Source organism: Strongylocentrotus purpuratus, unplaced genomic scaffold (genome assembly GCF_000002235.5).
Source record: "Strongylocentrotus purpuratus isolate Spur 01 unplaced genomic scaffold, Spur_5.0 spur5_contig_837, whole genome shotgun sequence".
Lineage (NCBI taxonomy): Eukaryota > Metazoa > Echinodermata > Echinoidea > Camarodonta > Strongylocentrotidae > Strongylocentrotus > Strongylocentrotus purpuratus.
The window spans coordinates 800,682-827,305 of record NW_022145543.1 but is presented as its reverse complement, the minus strand read 5'-3'; the positions used below and the strand labels follow the sequence as shown (position 1 = coordinate 827,305).

The 26,624-nt window shown below is 35.7% G+C and overlaps 2 protein-coding genes across 2 annotated transcripts in view; one reads left to right on the top strand and one right to left on the bottom strand.

Moving 5' to 3' along the window:
• The window catches only part of LOC115918663 (AP-4 complex accessory subunit tepsin-like), a 35,330-nt gene extending 16,063 nt beyond the window's left edge, over window positions 1–19,267 (bottom strand). The window contains exons 1-10 of the mRNA XM_030986329.1: window positions 19,154–19,267; window positions 17,401–17,473; window positions 14,335–14,426; window positions 12,719–12,812; window positions 12,087–12,154; window positions 11,410–11,566; window positions 10,634–10,813; window positions 9,046–9,264; window positions 7,106–7,214; window positions 6,212–6,334 (exon numbers count right to left, since the gene is read on the bottom strand). Of these exons, the coding sequence (XP_030842189.1) occupies window positions 6,212–6,334; window positions 7,106–7,214; window positions 9,046–9,264; window positions 10,634–10,813; window positions 11,410–11,566; window positions 12,087–12,154; window positions 12,719–12,812; window positions 14,335–14,426; window positions 17,401–17,473; window positions 19,154–19,213 (1,175 nt within the window). The 5' untranslated portion in view covers window positions 19,214–19,267. The remainder of the gene's footprint in view (window positions 1–6,211; window positions 6,335–7,105; window positions 7,215–9,045; window positions 9,265–10,633; window positions 10,814–11,409; window positions 11,567–12,086; window positions 12,155–12,718; window positions 12,813–14,334; window positions 14,427–17,400; window positions 17,474–19,153) is intronic.
• A 172-nt stretch (window positions 19,268–19,439) lies between these two features.
• Window positions 19,440–24,015, top strand: LOC115924254 (3-mercaptopyruvate sulfurtransferase-like). Its single transcript, XM_030986320.1, has 3 exons — window positions 19,440–19,534; window positions 21,455–22,063; window positions 22,831–24,015. The coding sequence occupies exons 2-3, from the start codon at window positions 21,475–21,477 to the stop codon at window positions 23,148–23,150; spliced, it is 909 nt and encodes a 302-aa protein (XP_030842180.1). The 5' UTR covers window positions 19,440–19,534; window positions 21,455–21,474; the 3' UTR covers window positions 23,151–24,015.
• Window positions 24,016–26,624: the final 2,609 nt, after the last annotated feature.

Here is a 26,624-nt window from a genome sequence, read left to right as displayed (position 1 = left end):
TTCAGTCCTTTACTGTATTTTTAATTGCCCAATCTGAAGATATTTACGCACTGAGAATCTTCATTTCACAAATCCTTCGGAAACAAAAGCTGGAACACAATACAGTACATTGCAGCTACAAAGACTGCAGGATTCATGCCTGTGTAAATGTGACAGAACAAGCTGACGTATGAATGCTAGCTAACTGAAAAAGTAGATTGCACTTTTGCACTTGCATTTTGAACAACTGGCTGGCTTATAGCCACATCGTTTTCATCTGGAATTTTGTTGATAGACTTGGATGTCAAAGTTGGAACAGTATCATTTGTGAATGATATAGAATTCTGAGGATCACTTTCTCCTACTAGTTCAAAGAAACAAACTCTTAACATATTAAGGGGAATCTCTATTCTACCATAAATCACAATGGTTGAAGTTTTGTGTCATTCCTTGACTGGTGGATTTCAAATCCCAATATTATTTGTTTCTTTCATTCTCATGAATCTAGATGGATGTAAATCCACAACATTATATAAAATACAAGGGCAAGAAGCTAACTTGATTTTCCCTTACCCATGTGATAGTACAGAAGTAACACTTCAACATTCGTACAGACTCCCATTTTATCATTTGAGAGATGAGTCTGCGCTGTCATTGCCTGATGATCAGGTCCATAGATTCATAGTGCAAAATAGAATCGAAAATGGAAACTGCTCTCTGGATCTTACAATAAGTAATCTAATGAGAAGTGATGCAGGGACATACCTTTCCACAATCTACAAGGACGGACAACTACGTGATGAATACACAACAAGAGTTGGGCTGCAGGTAGACTATCCTCCTGGTGAGGCATCATGTGTGTTGGGTTATGATAAGGGAGGAGACTGGGTCTCAATACACTGTACAGCTAATGTTGGGAGTCTATCAGGAAAGATTGAATGCTATCAGGATGGTGTATGGATGCCTCCCCTAACTGACACCATTGAAACTCACACATTATTGACACAAACTTTTCTTATCAGAAAATCACAGCCAGTATTTTGTTGTTCGTCTACTTTAGATGAATATACATTAATATGTGAATGTAATGATACTGGCCTGAATAAAGCTGATGATGATGGCAATGATCCATGTCCTCCTTTAGAGATTACAACCGTGCCTCTTCTTTCCACTCTCACAGAAAACAATCAGAGTGATTGCTATTCCACTATGATGTCCTCTATTCCAATTAATATGAAAACATGCAACTCCAACAAATGGGTGATCATTCTGGTAATTATCTTGCCTATTCATGCTATAGTATTAATCTTGAATTTGATTTTGTACCGATACTATAAAAAAAAAAAAATGAAGATCAGAAATAATAAAAATGGTAAAGCTCCTCCCATTCCTCCACAATTTGATATATTAATTGATGAAACAAAAAATACTGAATTGTGTAAATTCTAATCAGAACACTATACTTTGAAGAACATCCAATTTTGTATGACATCATTAAACTTGAGTGAAAATGCTTCAATACACTTTAATGAAGACTCAGAACAAAATCATGGATAGCTCATACTGATTTTAAGCTCAATTTGAATTGAAGTGAATTGTGAGAAAAGAATGTAGTGGTGGTTATTTTACCTGACTGCTTATAAGAAAGCATAAATGCTTGTTGTTAATAAGCATTTAGAGGACCGACGGCTTTAGGTCCTCCCCGAGGGACCTGGTAATGAGGGTTAATGCCTTACCAAAGGGCACTAGCGTATTGCCTTTGTTTCTAACCCGGGTCGCCGGATTACAAGACTACTGCTCTACCAACTGAGCTATCGCGCCTCCAAAGCAATAGGGTATACTTCCTATTTGCGTCTCATTAAAATTCTCTTATTTTATCATATCCTTCAGAGGAAGATAAATTACAATTTAGAAAATTTGAATAAAATTACCGATAGTTTACTAAGAAAAGTTTCACTAGAATGAACGATAAGAACACTGCACACAAAAATACTAGCTTCGTCAGAATGGCTTCCATTCAATGAGTCAGAATACAAGTTTATGATGTCCAAAGACACTTGGACACTGAGTTTATGTACTACAATATTACTAAGTTGCTATTATGCTCTTTTATGATGGCTTTCATTTGATGAATCATGATTGTAAATACAAGTTTATGATGTCCAAACACATTTGGACACTGAGTTTATGTACTATAATATTACTAAATTACTATTCTGCTCTTTTATGATGGCTTTCATTTGATGAATCATGAATGTAAATACAAGTTACTACAATATTACTAAATTACTATTATGCTCTTTTGTGATGGCTTTCATTTGATGAATCATGATTGTAAATACAAGTTTATGATGTCCAAACACATTTGACACTGAGTTTATGTACTAAAATATTACTAAATTACTATTATGCTCTTTTGTGATGGCTTTCATTTGATGAATCATGAAAGTAAATACAAGTTTATGATGTCCAAACACATTTGACACTGAGTTTATGTACTACAATATTACTAAATTACTATTCTGCTCTTTTATGATGGCTTTCATTTGATCAATCATGAAAGTAAATACAAGTTACTACAATATTATTAAATTACTATTATGCTCTTTTATGATGGCTTTCATTCAATGAGTCGGGATTGTAAATACAAGTTTCTGTTGTCAAAAGACACTTAGACACTAATCGAGTTACAAGCAGTACAAGTCTTTGAGTAAATATCATGCTCTTTTATGATAGTTTCTATTCGATGAGTCATGATTGTAAATACAAGTTTTGTTGCGCAAAAACACTAAGACACAGGTTACTTGTACTTCAATATTTTTTAATTACTAATATGCTCTATAATGATGGCCCAATAAATATCAATCACGATTGTAAATACAAGTTTGTGTTGTCCAAAGACACTTGGACACTGAGTTACATGTACTTCAATGTTTTTGAATTACTATTGCGGTCAAAAGGGGAGTGCTAGATGTAAATGTTGGATTATTGTAAACATTTTTTTTTTTTTGGGGGGGGGGGGGGGTATGTTTTTTTTTTTTTTCTCACAGATTTCCAAAAAGAGAGAATAAGTGCATGAAACTAAACCAGTGATTAGTTTACCACAGGTTTGAAATTGGTATCCAACATGACAAAATGAATGGAAGAAAAAAAGATCTCACATCAGTGATTATTCATTCCATGTTGTTGTTTATTATATTCACGCTCCTGTTAATCGTTTTCCACTAAATTACATTACACCATGAGTCACTGATATGAGTTGTTACGCTTCTTTATGACTCATATCATATCATACTGAAAATGTAATAGAGAAAAGCAAATTTTGCTGTAAATGTCTTTTGCACAAACCATTTGGGAAGATATGTGCACGTGTTAAACAGGGTACTTGTACATTTGCCATATGTTCATTTAGTTGCAGGTCATTAACTTCTATACTATGTTTGGATAGATGAACCAATGAATTATTTCTGTCTACTTGAATGTTTGCTTTACATGCTTCATGTGTACTACATTTCTAATAATTGTCATGATGTTTTCATAAAAAATACAAATAGTGAAGAAAAAAAATGTTGCAATATTTAGTTGCCAAATATATTGTCTCACCACTGAAATGTGAACTTAGATTGATGAAAATTTCTTGTTATAATCACCCTAATCTAAGTATAATTCTTAACTGTAACTCTTTTGTCTTCAGCATAATGTTTGACATATCTATAAATCAGCCAGAGTTCAACTGTATGCTTTTATTTCCATTAATGATAACAGTAATGGTGAAATCTGCATGACTCAAAGTCTCTTTTTAATAATTAAGTCAAAGTTTCCTCCAGTCCCTCTTTTTTTAAACAAACTATTTGAACATTTTTTAACATTTACTTAGTCAAAACTTGCATAAGTCAAACTATTTGTTGTGGTCCCAACAGATTCAACTTCTGCAGAGTTAACTGTACATGTATTTCCTTTCTATTTGAATGTAAATGTATTATAGAATCACAAAGCATTTTAGCATGTAGCTACATAGACAAGAAACAACTAGAAGTTTAAAGGTTTCATGAATTTCATTTTCCTAAATAAAATGATCGTACATTGTATTAAGAGAAGGGAAGATGCTTAATGATGCCAAGTTTAATACAGCCTTTATATTGTCACAAATGTGCAATGATACTTGAAATACCTTTCTTTTCCTTGCCATTTAAAAACATTGTGTGCATTTATTGTGATATAAACATGTACAATCATGTATTAAACATGTGCAATTACTTCACCGGATTGCAAAGTCCTCTTAAATTCAATACAGCAGTACTACGTATAAAACTGTCTCCTAGTGCTATTTTGATGTGAATTTCTTTGTAAAATGTTGGTATATGGACTAGTTCATTTGCAAAGTTGTGTCTGTGTGACTGTATCTTTGTGTATGAGTGACAATGATTTGTATACTTGTATATATGTATGATGATTTGTATGAAGTTACATTTCTTTCAAACACATAACAGAGGTGGTGTATGATTGTGTCCAAGTTGAGTTTTTATGAAAATAATATGCTCTGAAGTAGGCTACAACAGACGTGTAACTTGTATGTAGCGATTTTGTGTGTTTGTGTGTGAATCTCTTGTATGATTGCGACAGGGTTATTTGGATTTATTGAACAAACTAAGCCTCTGAGGATCTGGAATGCATTCTTATATAATCACAGATAATCTTAATACATGTCATTAATTTATCAGGACAATTGCCCCCCTGGACAATTACACCCCACTCCCCATCCCCAGGACAACCACCCCTGAGGACAATAACCCCCAACCCCTGGAATTACCCCTTAGGACAATTACCCCTGAGGACAATTACCCCCTGATCATTAAAGGGGAAGTCCATCCCGATAATAAGTTTGTTTAACTTTTTTTTTTTTCTCTCTTTTTTTTTTTTTGGGGGGGGGGGGGGGTAATTGTCCTAAGTGGGGGGAAGTGGTTGTCCTTTGGGAGTAATTTTTTGGAGGGGGTAATTGTCATCGGGGGTTAATTTTCCGGGGGTAATTGTTCTACGGAGGTAATTGTCCCGTCGGTAATTGGCGGGGTGTGATTGTCTAAGAATTGTCATTAATGTATTGATATAATTTATGAAAATCTAAAAACTCATACTCCCTCTCCTACACATGAAGAAACACTTTTGTTCAACACAATGCAGGCCCGTTCTCCCTGGCCATACTTTTTTGGGGGAAACAAAATGGCGGACAATACGAGGAACCAGTGTCGTGCACTCAGCCGTGAGGGCTATTCCAGGTAGTGTCAGAGTTCAGTGGTGTGTGAGTGTGTTGCGTACGCGTGAAGGTGTGTGTGCATGGATTGGTTTGAATGGGTTAAAAATTAAAAAAATTAAAGTATAGTGATTACAACTTTGAAAAATTGATTTTGATATATTTTTTGCTGTCCGATTTGCACTCAACTTTCACCAGTCTGCTTCTCAAACACATAGCTCTGCTCTGCTGGTAGCAATCTAGGCACAACTGCTGTATGAAGCAACCTTACACCAGGCTCAAAGGCTGCTGGGGCATTGATACTGGAGATAACAGGAACCACAAGAATGCCGTGGTTGACTTGTTTAATTGTAAAATTGATGCAGTAACCCTTTGAAGTTGGTCATTATGACCAATTTCATTGACTTATGAAGATTCTTTTCCAAGGTATTGGGTGTCATTTAGGTGATTTTGTCATGTTATGTTGATTGATGATAAATATCAGTCATGATGTTTATGATTTGATATTTGAATATACTAATCACTAATTATTATCTGGCAATTATACTACAAAAAGTGACAATCATGTCAAAAACTTAACACACACATGATTCTGATCAGGCGTCAGCTATTGAAGTGATCCCCATACATTTATTTGACCACACACCTTTTCCACAACACTCTTACCCTTAGGTATCTTAGCAAAATGTAGTATCACAAAAACACACATTAAACACAAAATGCATAATAGTTCTGAGTTCTTTTATGGCATATCTGAAAGAAAGTTTAGCTAACATTAAACCTCATTGAGATGCATTTACCACTTCCATAACCTAACTATGTGGTGCCTCTGTGAGATAAATTTATGATTTTTAACAAATATACATTTTGCGTTCCGGACACGTCTTTTTGTGCTACTACATTTCGCTAAGCTACCTAACACAGCATCCAAAAGTGTAGTGATCACACATAAGAGCAGAAAGGAAATCAAAAAGGTATACATACTTCTTAACAAACTTCTGAAGCTCCTCTTTGGTTGGGGTTGGTCGGCCTTCCTGATGGCCTGAGATGAACAATTCTACCATCGAGACTTCCTCAGACCAGTCTGTTACACTCACTGATGCTAGTCTGCAGGGAATACACAAGATAAGAAGAGAATCATCATATCAGAATTTTTTGGGGGGAGAGGTGATGAAGTCTGCACTCCTGACTCTGACACAAAAATAATGGCTGCCAATAATAATAATCTTTTTCAAAGTCCACTCCAAATTTTATCAAACCGAAAATGGAAATTCTTTTTGCCCAATTGATCGTGAGCCCAGAAGCAACTGAGCAGCGCCAGATCGACGTTGCTCTATCCCTTCAATGTTGAACGCCAAACAAGGTAGCAGCAACTCCCGTCTTTTAACGTCTTTTGGTATGACGCGGCCGGGGTTTGAACCCACGACCTCCCGGTTGTGAGGCAGACGCTCTACTGACTGAGCCGACACACCGGTACAATCATTCCTAATGTGGGAGAATGATAACTACTTTTAGTCTTTATACTAATGTTATAAACCCTAAATTGAATAGGTGAGAAAATAAAGGGGAAAAAAAAAACAGAATATAAAAGATGGGGGAAAAGGGGGAAGAAAAGCATAACAAGAACATTAAAGCCCCCCCTCCCCCCACACACACACACACTGCCCCTCATTAGTGGCCTTACTTGCATTTCACTAAATGAGAAGATCGATTTACCCCCCCCCCCCCCCCTATCCATGAAGCTATTGCCCTTTCAAAGGCTTGGCCCATGCTAAGCTACTGTCTAACTGTCTATGACCGTATCAAAGAGAGGTTATTTACTTAAAAAAGGAAAAGATTAGGGAGGGATAATTTAACCTGGAATAGTAAAGATCTTACCTTTCTGATAAATCTGAGCCTGCACCACTGAGCTGATCACTGCTCTTTGATCCATTGCTTTGCCTCCCTCTTGATACTGATGATGTATCAATTAAATTATTGTCTTCCTCTGTAGCATAAGAAAAAAGAATAATAATAATTACATTTAAAAAAAAGTTAGAGACATTTTTACGATTGATCTTTAATAAAATGCAACATTCTATCTTAGGACATCTATAAAACACAACTAATTGCCTCGAATACAGATTTGACTAATAATTTGCAAGAATATTAGAAGAAATTACACACTGAAAGGGGTACTATACAAAGAAGAAAGCAGTTCAAACAATGTACTGCATCATAAAAATTCCAGCCCTGCTTCAATCAAGTATTAAAACATAAAGGTGATTCTTCTAGCGCTCCAATGGATCTGGTATGCATCCGGCAGAGCCTCTATACGATACATTCAAGGAAATCCAACCTTAATAGCAAACTGCACTAAAATAAAGCATAAACATCAGAGAAGCAGACTGATGAACGTTTGAACGAATTCCAACAACCATTACAAAAATTATGAATTTGTTAATGTTGTAATCACTATGTTACACCATACAAAATTACTAAAATTACTAAATATATGAAACTTACACATATAATAAATAACTAGATGGAACTTTGACTGCGCGCAGTCGAAAATGATGCCTCCGCCATAGAGCGATTTCACAAACCAAAACAGAACCAATTTTCCAAATTCAAGTTTAATTGTAATCCACTGATAACAGGTTCTCAGAATATCGTGATTACAACCTATTTTTCATATACATTTTTGACCCTTTTATCTTGGATCTCATGACCCTAAAATCTAATCAGTTCATTGGCCTTGCAAGATACATACATGTCTTGAGTTTGATGGTAATCCGTCCATCGGTTCTAAAAATAATGTGATCACAAGCATTTCATATAAAATGAGCACCATGACCTTTGACCTTTGACCTCATGACCCCAAATCTAATCAGTTCATTGGCTAAGCATACATGTCCTGCGTTTGGCAGTAATCCATCAATCAGTTCTTCAGATAACGTGATCACAAGTTATTTTTGCATACATAATGAGCACTGTGACCTTCTACCTTTGACCTCATGACCCCAAAATCTAATCAATTCATCGGCTCTGCAAGATACATACATGATCTAAGTTTGATGGTAATCTGTCCATTGGTTCTAAAAATAATGTGATCACAAGCTATTGTTTCATATAAAATGAGCACCAAGACCTTTGACCTTTGACCTCATGACCCCAAATCTAATCAGTTCATTTGCTCTGCAAGATACATACATGATCTAAGTTTGATGGTAATCTGTCCATTGGTTCTAAAAATAATGTGATCACAAGCTATTGTTTCATATAAAATGAGCACCATGACCTTTGACCTTTGACCTCATGACCCCAAATCTAATCAGTTCATTTGAGATACATACATGATCGAAGATTGATGGTAATCCGTCCATCAGTTCTAAAAATAATGTGATCACAAGCTATTGTTTCATATAAAATGAGCACCATGACCTTTGACCTTTGATCTCATGACCCCAAATCTAATCAGTTCATTTACTCTGCAAGATACATACATGATCTAAGTTTGGCAGGAATCCATAAATCAGTTCTTGAGATAATGCAATCACAAGCAATTTTTGCATACACAATGAGCACTGTGACCTTTGACCTTTGACCTCATGATCCTAAAATCAAATAAATTCATTAGCTCTGCAAGATACATACATGACCTAAGTTTGGCAGGAATCCATCTATCGGTTCTTGAGATAACGCGATCACGAAAACAGGACGTACGGACAACCCAAAAACATAATTTGCCTCCGGATACTTCGTAACGGAGGCATAAAAATGCAAACTAAGCAATAAAAAGACAATACAATATATGTATCACAAATATTTCTACATACCTTTCAGCATAGAAGACCCTTCAGTATGTGGAGTATCTATTCTCGGATGTTGCCAACGTCTTGATAATGTTGATGATGATGATGATGATGATGCTTGTGTTGCCTTGGAGATGGTTTCTCTCCTTATCTCATCCCCATCATCATCCAGCATAACAGGGGAGTAGTCTGTGGGTATACTATGCTGAGGAGACCACTGGGAAGAGCCGCTACTCATCAAGCCTAGGAGTACAAGGTGAACAGCAAGGATAGATGATGATTTGAAAACAGAACCAACCTGTGACAGGTAAACTTGTGGTTCCCTCACCCCCTCCCCCCCCCCTCCATGGGGGGGGGGGGGAGGAGGGGGTGAATGACAGGAGGTGAATGACAGGAGGGGGTGAATGACAGTTGACAGTCGACAGTCATTATGTCATGGAAAACAATTCAACCTTTCTAGGGCTCCACTTTTGTGCTTTTTCCCCTTTTTCCCATGTGTCCAAAACAAGATAATGGGATTCTATGTTTACCGGTCCCTTACTACCTGGACACTATGGGGATCTGCAGGGAAGTTTTTTTTTTTTTGGGGGGGGGGGGGTGTTTTTACACAACATCTGTCAATCTTGCCCTGTCCTTTAATACACTCCATTGTAATATTTTGATATAATTGGCTTGTTAATGAAAGACAAGTGCATAAATAATTATATCAGGCACTGATTTTTGCTCCATAACTGAAAAATAAAATATGTAATTTCCTTTGAATAGCTGCCCAAATATTCAGCAACTCAGGGTTCTTTAAGATAGATCTTCATTTACACAGTCAAATCTTTGAAGTCATCAGGGCCCCTTTTTATAATGAGTTGCGATTGATCCAAATCAATCGTAAGTCCTCCAATCAATCGCAAGTTTACAGTCTCCTATCTCTCATGTCCAAAGTTGCGATAGATATCAATTGCAAGTAAGTTGCGATTGATATCAACTCTTTATAAGACAGGGCCCTGTTATCACTAATGCCTCGTCTGTCATCAAATTTAAAGATATATATTGTTTCATGAATGAAATATTAAATTGTCAATCTTCATAAAACAATTTTCCATGGAATAGGAAAGACTAGCTTTTTTCAGTCATATCCTTTGACATGGTGTTTTACCCACACATGTACATTAAGTACAAAAACTGATCAGTTCAATTTGCCTATGGAACTTGAATTACATTATGGTTAAATGTCTTGAAATATTTCTCTTTGAAAAATAGGAGGAGGTTTGAAGATGAATATATCTACATCGTTCACTTTTCTGATAACTGATGACTTCAAAAACTAATCTGTGTATGTGATGATCAATCTTCAACGGGGGAGGGGGGATGTTTTTATAATTAATTATATTTGTTTAGTTATCAATAAAAAAAAAACTAATCTGTGTATGTGATGATCAATCTTCAACGGGGGAGGGGGGATGTTTTTATAATTAATTATATTTGTTTAGTTATCAATATGTTTAAGACCCTCTAAAGTGTTGGGAGCCCCAAAAATTTGATGGCAAAATTTTACTTAAATTGTATCGTAATGTGAAAGAGGATGTCATTTAGGACACATTTCTGCAAGGATACTCACTCTGCCTCACTGGGCTCTGAAGACTATGGTTGGAGGTCGGGTCGTATCCATGGAGAGGCTTGTAACCTGTATCAGCCTGGTTAAAGGTCATTGCACTTTTATTCTCCCCGCTCAGCTTGCTGGCTATCTGCTGTAAGCCGCCCCTCATCGTCTCCCCGAGAGATTCAATGGTGACCGGCTCTGTAGGATGATATTTTAAATTTGTTTAACCTCTGCTGTGCCATCACAAGTTATGTTACAAATTGTTTTAAGTTGTTCTCTGTAGGTTTCCATGGCAATTGAGTATTTACGACTGGAGGCTTTCGGTGATACCATGTGGTAGCCTTTTGACGAAAGAATATATCAACAGCATTTTCACTAAGGCTACCACATGGTCTTACCAAGAAAGTCTGTAACTTTTGAGTTGTCAAAGTATGAATCTGTACATAATACTCATACCATGTCATAGGCAGATTGAGATAGAGGGAAGCAAAGGGGTCACCCCCCAACAACAACAACAAAAAAATGAATAGGGGAAAAATCAGGTCAGAATAAAATTGATACGACCCATTCCTGCATGACCACTGCCTTAACACATGACCACTGCCTTAACAATTGATTAGACTAATGATAATTATACAAATTAAAAAAAAACTATCTTTGCAAACTGAAAGTGGGTTTTAACAGGAAGAAACATAATACCTCTACATGTAAACTCAAGGACAGAAAGCAGACTTTTCAAATACATCTCATTGCATTTGTTTAGGTGTGTATGGCACAGTAAATAAGCATCTTACTCTGTGATACAACTGGAGTATTCCCAAATCCTTCCATCTTCTTGGTGGTGCCCTCTATTGACTGCCTTGTGCCATGTGTCATGTGACCCTGCTTCCAAGCATGATTGGACGGTCTGCTGTGTGTGACCTCGGTGTCAAATAACCTCTCACTCAAAGCCTGTACAAACAAAATGAAAATATTCATCACCATAAAATATTCACCTGAACACAACTATACAAATTTGTCTCTTCCTCCAGAATTTTTTTACTTATTACATAGTAATTCTGTAATTACTACTTGAAATGCACTAGCTGTGCACTGAGAATGGCTACCGGAGCTATAGCTACGGTATTGACTTCTAAATCTCTTTGGAAGTGAATATGGGACATTATAACTGTATTATGAATATGTGCTATTAAAGAACAGAATATTATATTTAATCCAGAATACAGATTTATTTGTCTATTTATTTATTCAAGCAAATGAGCTGAAATCTGATCACTGAATTTCTCTTTTAACAATAAACTCAGAAAATTCTGTATTTGGAAAAACATGCAGTTTACCAACTGGATTACATGAACTTGAACTTGAAAATGAAAGAATTCATGCCAAAATGAAATAGAACACTCTCCTAGGTTTGGAGGAAGTTCAAAGGTTAAACCAAGAGTTCCTAAGGTAAAGTTAATATCTTACTTACCTTAGCTGCTTTTCTCACAGCAACGTAGGGGGCCATACCGTGGAGGGGGTCAGGGGGACCACTGCACTCTGTTGTTGAAAAAGAAAAAGCACATATGTTAGGAAAAATTATAGTCTACCGATTTATGGAGCCATGTGTCAACCTCTCCATTCCATAATATTACAGAAAATTAAAACAAAATTCATGTCACTATGAAATTGAAAATTTATACTCATAAACCATGGTAGATCTGTGCGTTTTGTTGGTACTAAATGAATTGAAAGTTTGGGGTGACAAAAAAGGCTGCACATAACAAAGGTCCTAGCAAGGGGTGCTGTCAGAGAAATTTAATTATATACATGTACATGTGTACAAAAAATATATTGGAATAATGTCAATTTCATCACAACATTTTATCACAAGATTGTTAGGTCATAAAGCCGGTATATGCATGTACCATCTAAATTAGGCTTAATGTTAGCTAAACTTTCATTCAGATATGTCAAAAAACTTTTAATTAACAAACATTATTAATTATGCACTTTGCATTCTGGAAGTGTCTTTTTCGGGTAAATACATTTCACTAATCTACCTAAATAAAACTTTATTCTAAGAATGATGATTATTTTAACAAACTTATAAATAAGACTTACTTGCAGATGATTGGATCCCCTGAGCTTTACGTCTTAGACCTTCACAGTAAGATGGATGGCCTTGCTCAACCAAATGAAGCATTATCTTAAGAACCTAATAAGACAAATGACAAAACATTGACCAGTGGTATATGAAGATGATATATAAAAAGAAAATACCAGCTGGTGGTCTAAAAGAGTTTTAACATGTCAAAGCAACAAGTTTCAATTGAATTTTGAAACAACAGGTTAAAATTCCACTGCAACATTTTCATATAATATATTTTAAATAATTGTCATTTGAAAATGATTCAAAAAATGGTTCAGCTTCCAGGAGACCAGGACCCATCAGCAGGACCTGGAAAGGGGCTTCAAGCTTCATTCACATCAGTTCTTACTCCTTCAAAGAAACACTCTGACACATTTGAATTTCTGTTTGTGGATTACCATGATACGGTATACAGGAAATTCCTCTGGTGAAAATAAAATCCTCTCTCTCTTCTGTTGACAGCTCTTTATTTGCATGATTTGTCCATGATTCTATCCCCACTTTCTCTCTTTAAACAAAGCTTTCTTTTTTTTCTACACTGTTCTCCCACTTCTTCTTTTTTGATGATCTGCACAAATATCTATAATAAATAAATATCAAACACTTCAGCTTTTTGTGTGTGTGTGCGTGTGTGTGTGTGTGTGTGTGTGTGTGTGTGTGTGTCTCTCTCTCTCTCTCTCTCCCTCTCTGCCCAATCTCCCTTTATTTCTCTCTCTTGCATTGTTACTATTTACAATTGATTACTTTTATCTGATTCTTTCTATTATAACCTTTTGCCTTGTCCTTTCTCTCTCTCTCTCTCTCTCTCTCTGCCTATATTTCTTTATTTCTCTCCTTTTCCCTGTTACTTCTTTGATGAATTTTCTTTATATTCTACCTTTCTCCTTGCCATTCTTCCTTTTTTTTTCATTCTACCTCTCTATCTTCATACCCATGATACACCTAGCTCTCCGTCTTTTGCCCCCCCCCCCCACCTTATTTGCCAATCTCACTTGTTTGTCTCTCACTCTCTCTCTCTCACCCCCCCCCCCCACCCCCTCTCCCTCCCTCTCTCTCTGTCTCTCTGTTTATGTCTCAACCTCAGTCATTTTTATATATACAACTCACTCATAGATCCTAATCAAATAATTGGTCAAATGTGATCACATGTGATTAATTTACTGGGTCTATCCAATGTTTCTTTTAAATGAAAAAGCGGACAATAGTTTCCACTTTCCAGTACTATCCAACAATTTTTTTAGCATGTGAAGTGCAGCAGAGGTTAGTTTACTCATACTGTGGTGGGCCTATTAAGCCTTTTATTAAACTTGGGATTCATTTGTCAATGATAATGGCACAAAGCAATCTTGACATTAATTATTTTTTACATCAAGTAACAAGGATCTAGGAGTTTCATTATATGAAACAAATGATGCCGGTTTTCATTCTTTCATTATAAGATCTATCTGCATTGTTGAGGCTGTACATATGCACCTACTGTACATACTCAGCCTGACAACTTTGCTAGCTGCATACAGCCTCAACTCGAGTGCAGATAGAACGTAAAATAAATTAATTCACATGCATTATTTGTATACTAGAGCCATACCTTGTATTTGATGTGGCATGATTTCTTCTCTAGTCTCTCCACCAGGAAGTCAACCAGACATTGACAATTACTTCCAGATTCATATGTAATATCTGTGAATTTAAGAGAATCATAAACAAGTCATGTAAAATTGTAAACTCAACATAGAAAGTACATGTGACACACATATTTGCTAATAAAAATCAAGAAATTAATCAAAACTATTTAAAGTGCTTGTAATATTTTTTTCCTTCTTCCTGAAGAACATCCAAGAGAACTCTCTTAAATACAATATCTAAAACATAACACTTGCATGCTAATGCTCACTTACAATAGAGCACTTGAATCTTTCTCACACTGGACCAAATTTTCCTGTATTTCTAATAAAATTACTCTACTTGACTCAACCAAACCCATGAGTGGTCAGTCTGGTCTTCAAAGAATTTAATGATTCATTTACATTACAACTTTCCACCAGTCTCATATGATTAAGATTTGAAAGAAACCGCTGTGAAGCAATTTGGAAAGGTGGATAATGTACTACCTATATAAGAATTGGAGTATAGTGTTTTGTGTTGGAATCACCAACATTATAAGAAGTATATCCAATCTTGCTGAAAGGCACATTTGTGACCCGGCACCACAAAACCAACAAAAAGTCGCAACCAGCGATTCTCCGTAATCAGCTAAAATGTCAATTTAGGTGAAAAAAATAGATTTTTGTTTTTTTGCATTTTCTGAAAGAGTGGTCTTTTCTGTACCTAGTATCAAAATTTGGAAGTCTAAAACATAGTAGAAGATGTGTTTTAAACGGTTTTTCTAGACCACTTTTTTTCGCACAGCCTTCGGTCTCTTCCAAAATTTGATCACTTTTCCCGAGCGAAATTATCGTAGTCCGGAAATGGTCAGTCGTTGCTAACGGGTCGTGCTACGCGGGCTGTGATTGGTCCGTTATAGCAATCAGTGCGGCGCGCCATTTTGTTTGTATCCGCTTTCACATCCGAGTTCCAGATTTGCGTTCGTCTTATATTCTCCGTTAACGACTTCGAGTCGCTTGAGTTGTTGCATTTTCAAACTTGTGATAAAGGATGAGAAAGAGTTGTTGCATTTTAAACTTGTGATACACGATGAGAAAGAGTTGTTGCATTTTTAAACTTGTGATAAAGGATGAGAAAGAGTTGTTGCATTTTAAACTTGTGATACAGGATGAGAAAGAGTTGTTGCATTTTCAAACTTGTGATAAAGGATGAGAAAGAGTTGTTGCATTTTCAAACTTGTGATAAAGGATGAGAAAGAGTTGTTGCATTTTTAAACTTGTGATAAAGGATGAGAAAGAGTTGTTGCATTTTAAACTTGTGATACAGGATGAGAAAGAGTTGTTGCATTTTCAAACTTGTGATAAAGGATGAGAGAGAGTTGTTGCATTTTTAAACTTGTGATACAGGATGAGAAAGAGTTGTGACATTCCCTAAATAATTTTGTTTTCATTTCTGTGCTTCCAAATTTATTCTCCCATAAGAGTTTTGAAATCAAGTTCTTATTGTAAACACACATTCACACTCTTGATATCATCATTTTGCTTACAGCTATCATAATTCTCCCCCTTCTTTTCCCTCACTGTCTCTCTCTCTCATTCTTTCTATTTTACGTTATTCTATGTTGGTGTCTTTACTGTGTGTCTCCTGCCTTTCTTTATTTTTATACCACTTTCTGGCTGGTATTTATGAATTGCTTCCATTAATTATCATCAGGATGGCTACTGGAAATGAAAGAGCAAGTCATAGTAAAAATACTTTGAACCTCCTGTGAGAAAGAAAACAGTATGGGAATTAAGTATAAAGCAAGTTCATAATGTGGTTACAAATAATTGCCCAGATGTATACAAAACAAGATAGGTGACAAGCAGTGTTATGTAAGGGGGAACAAAAAGACTCCGGGTCCACCATGAATAGGCATTGTCTAGTGCAGGTGTCTCGGCACTATGTTGCAGTTCACTTAATCTGTCCAATTACAACTCTATACATTTACAACATAATAACTTTTGAAAGACTTAAGTCCACACATTGAAACCTCAGAAACATAATGAACAGACTATGTTTGACCATCAGGCCAAATTTCAGCCTAATCTGAAAATCTCTTCATAGTGGTTGCTATGGCCTTTTGATTCACCCTTCTATTGATTTCCCTGTGGTTTGCTTGCTCCGCATGCTTGAATAGCCCCAAACTTTAAAGCTCTCTTTCTCACAATTTAATACCAGTAACCTCCCTCACCAGCTCTTTTCATTCACTAAATTGAAAGGGTTAGGAAGCTTCAATTTGGACAAGTAATATACCATTTTAATGAGGAGAACTTCTTCTTTCATAATCAGATGAAATCAGGAAAATAATTTTTGCGACTTTTTGTTGATTTTGTGGTGCCGGGTCACATTTGCAGAATGCAGAAATGTGAATATGGGACTATAAGTACAAGTTGCATGTAGGTTGTTTGATCCAAATACTTCAGTTCATTTTGTTTTCTTTTGAATACGACGGAATTAGAAGAGCAATTATTTTCATGTCATTTTCCAAAATGACATAAAAAAAATGTGCAACCGGAACTTAAGTTCTATCAAAACATGACTGACACAACAGCAGTGTTGGGGGTGGGTAGGGGGTAAGGGGGGTGGGTAGGGGGTAAGGGGGGGGGGGGGGAGAGAGAATGCAATGACCAGTGCCAGATACAGGGGAGAGTGGCATTTATGGTAGATAATCTGCCATGATGTTGGAATGAAAATAGCATTTACCGTAGGATAATTCTGTGCAAATCGTCTCATACGAGCTATGTCTCTTCATCCTTTTCTATTTATTTCATCTAAAAATGAGAAATATCTTGATTATGACCATTTAATAACGTTATTACTACAAGGTCATACCATGACATTTTCATTTTTCTTAATTTAATGAATGGACATGATATATGTGACTCAAGACACATTGCAAATAATCACCCAACATCAGATAAGCATAAGAAAGAAGGGGATGAACATTCGCAATAGTGAAAATGGCCAATGAGAAGGAACATTTCTATAATAAACACAGTAAACTTGCCTGCTATTTCCTTGAAGAGATAACCAGGAGTTGGAATATCATCGTCCTGAGTCGCCTTCAAAAGCAATGGCCACTGTCAAACAAGAAAAAGGTTTCATATTGTTACCAAGCGCGTAGCCAGGATTTCATTTCAGGAAAGGGGGAGTTTCCCCCCTCCCGCGCGAAGCACGAAAGCTTTGACGTTTCATCAAATTATTAGAGAAAGAAGACGATTCGTTGGACTGTCCTCGACTCTTAATCCTTGTCTGAATTCATTTCCCCCCCCCCCCTCCTCCTGCCCGAAGCGGAAGCTTTGACGTTTCATTAAATTATTAGAGAAAGAAGACGATTCGTTGTAACGTTCTCGACTCTTAATCTTTTTTCTTCCTACGTCCTCTTCCTTTCTTCTTTTTTTTTTTTTTTTTTTTTTTTTTGGCCAGCGTTTTTTGGCGGCGACGCCCCCCACAGCCCCCTCCCCCTGGCTACGCGCCTGATTGTTACCAACTATTAGCACGTCTACATTACACAGTATTCATTTTTTCATTTTTTCGTTTTATCTTTATCTTGGGGCACATATTTTAATACGAGTGCATACCGATGGTGGGTTGCGGGCGGGCGCGCGTCTGTGTGAAGTTATTTACCGTAATATCGGTATTGTGTAGCGGTTTGCCATGAAACCTGTGAAAAAGTGTATGTATACTAATATCAACGTTTAGTTTATATTTGTATTAGTATTTATTAACATTTATTTCCTTCTCAAAAGTACAATATGAAACACAATGTATATATACATGATATGTAACAATTATTTCAACATAGAGTATACAGTAAATAATTCAGGTACGGAAGGAGGCTAAAACCCGGAAAGCATAGCTTGAGTTGGGAACGCCCATAATAAATTAACACAGTTACCGAGAGAACTATCCGAAAAATACTCCGAAAATAACAAGAAAATTGACACAAAACAGGTAATAAACATAACGACTTTTAACTCATGATCTTCATTTGGATATTTAATGAATATTTACTTCATTTTGGTTAGAGTCTATGTTTTACTATTAGTAGGGTATCTCCACGCAGGCCTGTCTCCACGCCAGAGTTACGGCTCAAATTTTGGATAGGTTTCTGAACAAGCACCGAATAAGCATCATCTGCATAAACAAGGATTGTCTTCGTAAACGCAGCCGACACGTCCGCATTTTTGCAGAAGTTTCTCATTTCCGATCCTCGCGTGTGCGATGCGAAAACGGATTCCGCATTGAATTTGTAGTATTGTACAGAGACTTTCACCTTATGAGCAAAATATCCCCGGGAAGAAGGACAACCCATAAAAGTAGACGGTGAACTGGGGTTATTTTCTTATGCGGAATCCATTTTTAGCATCGCCAGCGCGCAGTTCAGCCAGGTCCAGGAACCAGAAACTCACAGAGCCCCGATGAAGAAAAAAAAAAATCCTTAAAGGACCTTATTTTTTACTAGGATGCAATAAATCCACATTTACGAGGATATATGCTCGTTTATGCGGACAATCCTCATTCTCGGACAAGCGCCCCTACTAGTACTGGTAGGTGGTATTAAAGTGCGATTAATTTTGCACAACTGTCATGAAGTTAAATCCAACACGATATCGGGCAGATGGGACTACAATGTAAGAAAATCTAAAGAGTCATGTCTACTCGACACTGAATCTGGGCTCATGCACACGCAATAATCCAAATAAAACCTTCATTTAAACATACAACAAAAATCCTAACAGGATGAACTTTACTCTTACTTTATTGACGAAAGCTACTTTCCCAATTACTCCAGAGAAAAAATCATTTGGCGCTGCCATTTTTTCCTTTTTCACCGTTCCAAATATTAGCGGTCCATACACTTGATTTTTGTTTCAAATCAAAACTGTGCAAATTAAGTGACTGCATATTCAATATAAAGCTTATAACCACATCCCTACATTATTAAAAATAATACGAAAGCCATCATTCGTTTTTATGAATTTAACTATTATTATTATTATTAAAGGGGAAATCCAAGTAAATCTCCACTTGCAGCGTTCCATAACAAATATGTTTGTTGATCTTCAGAGATATCATCCTTGTACTTTACATTATTGACATTGCTTGCTCTCTGTTAGTTTTTCGAAGTATAGATCTAGGTAAGTATGCTGAGCCTTACTTGTTTGTAGATTCTTTTCTTAAGGGGGAAGTCCCCCCTGATAATGAGTTTGTTAATAACGGAAGCAGCAAAATGAAAGAAACAGGCAGGTCAGCTCAGACTCAGAGAAAGTTTCAACAACAAAAAACGATGACAAATAAAAATAAGGAAGTTATAAAATTATATGAAAATAATGAATTTACTTGCCCACCTTTAATAATAGTTTTAATACTTAGATCTATGCTATGCTTGGATTCTTTTGAACGCGGGTTTAAAGGGGTAGTCCACCCTGATATATAGGGTAACCTAGATCTAGATCTAGGCCTAGTTGGTTTTATTTAAAGCAATGTGCATTGCAGGAAATGAACTTTAATTTTCTTAGTTATTGATGAAGGAATATATATGTGTTTAGATATTTTTAATCATACGCACCCTTAATCTAGGTCTATGTTTTTATACAACCCCTGTATTTCTGTATGACACAAATCTATTACGGACATCTTCTTTACATAGCAAACTGGAGAAGAGCTTGCAAAATATGTAGTGACGTTTCCAATTTGTGTTCCACTGTTTCATAAATTCATAACTTTTCTATTTTCGATCGGATATTGCTCGAACTTTCACTAGACTAATTTGGTTCTTTCATATTTATGCTTTTATTAAAACTAAATTGATCTCAGGTTGGATCGGACTTATCCTTTAATCAGTTCAGTATGTGTACTTGAGCTCTAACTGTAGCTATAGTTGGAGTGTTTCAGCGTCATGCAAGTTTTTAAAAAAAATATAGAGTAAATATGATTAACTATGAGTTTACCACTAAAGAAATTTAAAGAGAGTGATTAAAGTTCAAACCTGGTCATTATATATCCATGCAACTTAACACGTAGGGTAGAATAAATTTTTAAATGAATATAAAGCCTGCATTCAGAAGAAGTAAGTTGTAGGATTAGATAAGAGTTTAACACTGAAAAAACAAAATTAATTTGCTAGCGTTTTATCGAGGTCTTGATGATAAATATCATTTTGATGTCAATATCATATTTCATATTATCACTAAGTGCTTTGTAAGGCTAGAATTTTCTTTGGATGCTCATTTATTATTTTGTAAACATTTTGTGTGCTTTTTACAACTTTTGTCATTCTTAGGAAAGTTTTAAATGTTGTAATTTCAAGGCATTTCATGATGTCATAGATGTAATATATTCACATTGACTTTTAGTTTGTATGTTGATTGAGTTGTCATAGACTGTAGTGTGTTGACCTTGTGAGTGCATCTTTTGTTCAATTTAAAGAATTAGTCTGAAGATGACTTTGGCAGCCATGCTAATACCTTTTTTCCTCCCGACTTGTTCTTTTTCTTCTTATTCTTCTTTTCTTTTCTTTTCCTTTTTTAAATGAAGAGGATGGAGGAGATCTAGGTCTTAATTAGCCTAGGTCCAAACGTTTGATTAGGCCCTCCTTGATACATATCTTGATTAGTTTGCAATTTGTATTTCCCTGCACATGCAAAATTGTAAAAGGCGTTTCTTAATATTGGCAGATCAAAAATCAAATGGAGGTCTATTTAAAGAGTATGACATCAATCAATTTTTTGTTTTAATTCTAAGCTTTCCTCCTTGAATACTCAGCCCAGTTGATCTTAGTAGACTATAGAATCCATTGAAAATGGGTTTTGATCTAAGTCTATACAAAAATGAAATTGTATTCAATGGTTTAAAGCTTCATAATCTCATGTTATTATAGATTAATTATGAATAATAATGAGTCATTTAAAAATACCATACTTTAACCAAATTTTTTTTCATGTTGATAACATTCTTGACTTTATTTTTTCTTCTTCATATTTTCACTAGATTCAGAAAAAGATTGTCAATACATTATATTATATTCATATTACTGTTCTTTCTATCTGCATAAACAGGAACTTGATTGGGTAGCAAAATGCAGAGAGTTGGTGCTCTGGTGAGCTGTGAATGGCTTTCCCGAATCCTTTCCCCTCAAACTCAATATCTCAGGGTTCTGGATGGGACTTGGTACATGCCAAGCAGTGGGATGGACCCCAAAGCAGAATTCGCCAAAAAGCACATCCCGGGTGCAGAGCAGTTCAGCATTGATGACTGCACACTCCCGCACTCTCCTTTCTCCAATACCCTTCCCACGCCGGAGTTCTTTGCAGAGTACGTCGGAGAGCGCGGGATCTGCAACAACACGCATGTGGTAGTCTACGACAATCATCCACAGCTCGGAGTGTTCTCTGCAGCTCGAGTTTGGTGGCTGTTTCGAGTCTTTGGCCACAATGCTGTTTCGGTCTTAGACGGAGGTCTTCCACTGTGGGAGAAGGCAGGACACCCGCTGTGTAGCAGCACAGCACCCAGTGAGGTGGAGGAGAAGGAGTTTAAAGCCGAGCTCCAACCCAATCTGGTCAAGCGGTTTAGTGATATGACAGGCAATCTGAACACAAACAAGTTTCAAGTTATGGATGCCAGATCAAAGGCGAGATTTCTTGGCAAGGTGCCTGAGCCGAGAGAAGGTATTTACTATTGTATTTTTTGTAAGTACTGAGAAACAGCTTTGCAAGAAGTCTTTCCCCAAATCACATTCATTAGATGCATAGTGCGTAGATGGCAAAGGGTATATGAAGATATTAGATGACTTTGTTTCATTTATGACCATTACATTGACAAACCCAGAAAATATGCTAACATATATCCCTAGGTTAAAAGCTGCTGCTCAGATACAATACAGACTACTCAGACTGTAATAAAAATAGAAATAGAAAAAAGGGGGGGGGGGGTGGGGGGAATAAGAGAAACACATTTGTGAAAGTTTGAAGATAAGCCAATTAGAATAAGAAATTTATTAATTGAGAAGTTGTAATCTTGGGAACACAAACACTGACATACTTTTAAGGTTCTCTTTCATGATCCTCTGCACTAAAGATGTAATGAATTTTAATTTTCTTAGTTATTGATGAAGGAATTAATTAATTTTATACAGAGGTTGTGTAAGAACACATCTGCAATGATTATATCAAGGGTACATGTGTGACTTAGTATTTTCTCTTTTTTTTAGATGAAACTGGAGAGGACCTCAGAAAATTTTGTCGGAGTGTCGCCCATATGTGATTAATCGATTGCAACTTCAAAAAGTCATAACTATCCAGTTTCTAAATCGGATTTTGCTCATAACTTTCACTGGATTAATCTGTTTCTCTAATTTTTCTGCTTCCATGAAATCTGATTTAATACCAGGGTTGACTTCCCCTTTATTTTTTGTTTGTTTTAATGTGTCCTGTAGGATTAACCTGTGGCCATATGCCAGGTTCTGCCAATGTGCCTTTCTCGGCCCTCCTCAATGACGATGACTCAGAGAGGGCTCGCCTCATGAAGTCCCCAGAAGAGCTTGTCAAGATTTTTGCAGACAGTGGCATTGACCTCTCCGGACCTGTCACAGCGACCTGTGGGTCAGGGGTCACGGCCTGCATCCTGGCATTGGCCGCCCATCAGACTGGAAAGAAGGATGTCGGAGTTTATGATGGATCATGGGAGGAGTACGCTCAGAAAGCAACCGAAGATCAGATGGTGGTTTGCAATCCTGAGACTGCAAGTGCTGGTTAATCAATTATAATATGTAGTGATAAGGTTACTTTGAATACATATGGTAAGTTTGGGAAAATATAGCACTTTTATATACATGTAGTACTTTGGGGATAATGCAACATTTGCCAATGTTTAATTGCTGGTTTTTTGTATTTCTTTTAAGTATTCTTATTTTTCATTCGTATGTTTTTGTGATACATTTGTCTTATTAGTATAACTACTAAAACTTATTTATATCCTGGGCTGACGTATTCTTTTAAGTATTCTTATTTTTCATTCTTATATTTTTGTGATACATTTGTGTTATTAGTATAAATACTAAAAACTTATTTATATCCTGGGCTGAAGTATTCTAGAAATATCCATGTTGATCATGTGTTTTCATAATAGAGTTTGTAGTTATTGACTAGTGTTAAGTGAAAATTCACCCAATTTCTTGTGGAAAACACCATATTGTAGTGCATTATATGCTTTAGTGGTTATATCATATAGACATTGATTTCTTCTGTTAAAGTGCATCTTTAACCACACAATGAGATTGACCTACTGGTTGAGGCCTTGTATTTAGTGTAGCCTTATTGACACGTAATAGGAAAAACATTCTATCCAGCACAGAAAAATTCTGTAAGACATGCAAGCAACACATGTATTCTTTACTTGAACAATATATATTTAAAGACCATATCCGAACTGAAATGGATGAATGATATATCAACTGAAAGCTTAAAAGCCAAAGATTGCAATAATATCAATTATATGCCATTTTTAGTGTCTGTCAGAGGAGTATCTGCTTTCTGAAAACTCAAAATCTAAAGCTTTAAAATCTAAAGTTGTCAACCTAAAAACTTATTATCGACTTGATGACATCATCTTGTGTGGAGTATGCACAATGACTTTGCATTAATTAATCACGGCTCATCACCTCACCTATATAGGTGCAATGGTCGGGTACAGCTATGCCATCACTGTGACTTCAGCAAATTTGACCCCTGTTGACCCGTAATTTTGAAGGGTGTGGAAAATGGGGTTTTAATTTGCCTTTGTGCAATAATGAAAGGGTAAATACTTGTTATTCCTTTATATTTCTACTCTAAATTCATTCAGTTTTATTTTCATCGGAAACGTCTCTAAGCTCCAAAAAATTGAGGATTCAAATAAACATAACAAACAAGAAGTAGTGACAGGCACATATGTCCCATATAAATACTACATACCGGTAGTATACCTAGCAAGAGTCAAATAGAGTACCACCGGTAAAGAGAACATTACAAAATAAGTTGATGTCATCTTCCAGAAATGCAGACTGTAGGTAATTAGTGCATTCCCAGCACCTGAAAATCATAGGATGCAGTAACAAATAGACATGAGGGTGATATTGGTATATACATGTACATATACAGTTAACCCTTTGCTTACTGGAACCTGGTGGTCTCTGTGTTAAGTCTATGGGACCTATACAATTCAGTAGGCAACGGGTTAACAAGTGAGTTATTCATACCCCTGGTAAAGTTGATGTTTTGAGTGTATTTTGTTACTCAAGAAATGAAAGGTGGACTGGTTGAAAAGAGGCCTTCGGTAAGTGAATGCTTTTAGATGTAAGCTTCGATATATCACATTCTCAAGAAACATAAATCAGGACAAATCTATTTTTCACATACTTGTGGAGTGATTTTATGGTTATTGTTATATGTACAAATTAAAATGAGATTTAATTAAAAAAAATTAAATTAAGGAGAATTTACATACTTAGAAAATTACAAAATTTGGTAAGGTTATGAATAATTCAGTTGTTAACCGTACATCTATGCAACTTCATATTTCTTTATGCGATTTCTTGTATAGTACACTTCTCTTGTTCGATTTTCATGCAGTGGTTTACAGATGTTTCATTATGATGCTTTTGACTTCAATACCTTGATGTAAAAAATATAAATATGCACAAAACTGTAACTATCGGCAATGAAGAAATATTTTATCTTTCTGCACAAATATCGATTGCCAACATTCCCCAAAAGCCAGCAAAAAATAGCAATACAAATCATCATGTTTGTGAGTGGATTAGTGAATATGCACTGCACGCAGTTTAAGCCACAGTAGGATAATGAACAAGACTTGTTGAGTTCATTGTTCGTCTCATTGTGACTTTAACAAGTGCAGATCTACGTGGTTCTGATTCAGTTTAGTTGCCAAAGAAGGAAGTGTTTATGAGAGCAATGCAGCCAATCATTTAGGGTTTCCATTATAAAAACAAATAATGAGTTTCAGTGTGACGTGGGCCTGATAAATGATAAGACTTAGATGTTGTGTTCATAAATCACTTTTTATGTAGCTCACCCCTATATCAAAAAATAATGTGTATTGTGGTATAAAAAACATTGTACATGGCAGCCTTTCGGCTGAATTGAGTGCAATTTACATAGGTAATAACACAAGGATACTGCACAAAATACAATAGTATTACAAAGTCATTAAAAATAGTACATTCATAACAAACAATATAGGTACACCTTAGATCAAAGAATATTGATGGTGGGATAACGGAAGTGGGTAATGGATGTGGAAAAATAAGTATTTTATGATATGACTTAAGCAAATTCATGGGAAGAATATACCGGAACAGTTGAATAAATTATGATCAGTGCTAATTGTTTTAATCTGTTTTGCATGCTTTAAAGTAGGCCTATTGTCATGTGGGTGAAAGGTACATGTATATGGAGAACAAAATGGAGATATAATTCACCTAAGACGAATGGAGAGTGAAATTATAGTTTCACTTCCTATTATTGGCTAATAGAGAATATGGTTGGTAATGTTTACGTGGTGCTTCAGAAATACTTGAACTTCCTAGTGTAACTGAAATGGCCAGATAGGCTGATATTTATTAAATACCACTTACTCAAAAGGACAAGACAACTTTTCTGAACAAACGAACAGTGAAGTACAGTATCAGGAATGTCAAGTGTGTAAGACATGAGCTCTATACAAGAACCCTCTATCATTATTATTATGATGATGATTATTATTATTATTACTATTATTATTGTTATTATTAATGGTATCATTATTACTATTATTATTATATTTTTGTTATTTTTGTTATTATTATTACCATTATTATAATTATTATTATTATATTATTATTATTGTTATAATTATTATCATTATCATTATTTTACTATTGTAATCCTTTTTACCATGATCAGGAGAAGTAGTGCTGTTATTAATATTATTACTTCTACTACTACTTCTTCTACTACAACTACTACTATTATTACTGCTACTAATATAATTATCATTGTTATTTTATTATTTTTATTATTAAAATTGTTATGATTATTATTATAGATATCTATATCCTATTACCTTTATTTGTAATGAATGAGAATAAAGAGGCCTGACGATCTGTTTCTAATTCAACAAGACTCAAGAAAAGGCCCAGTGGTATAGTCATGGTGTGTATAGTAGTAGATGTTAAGGGTTCAAGGTTTATTT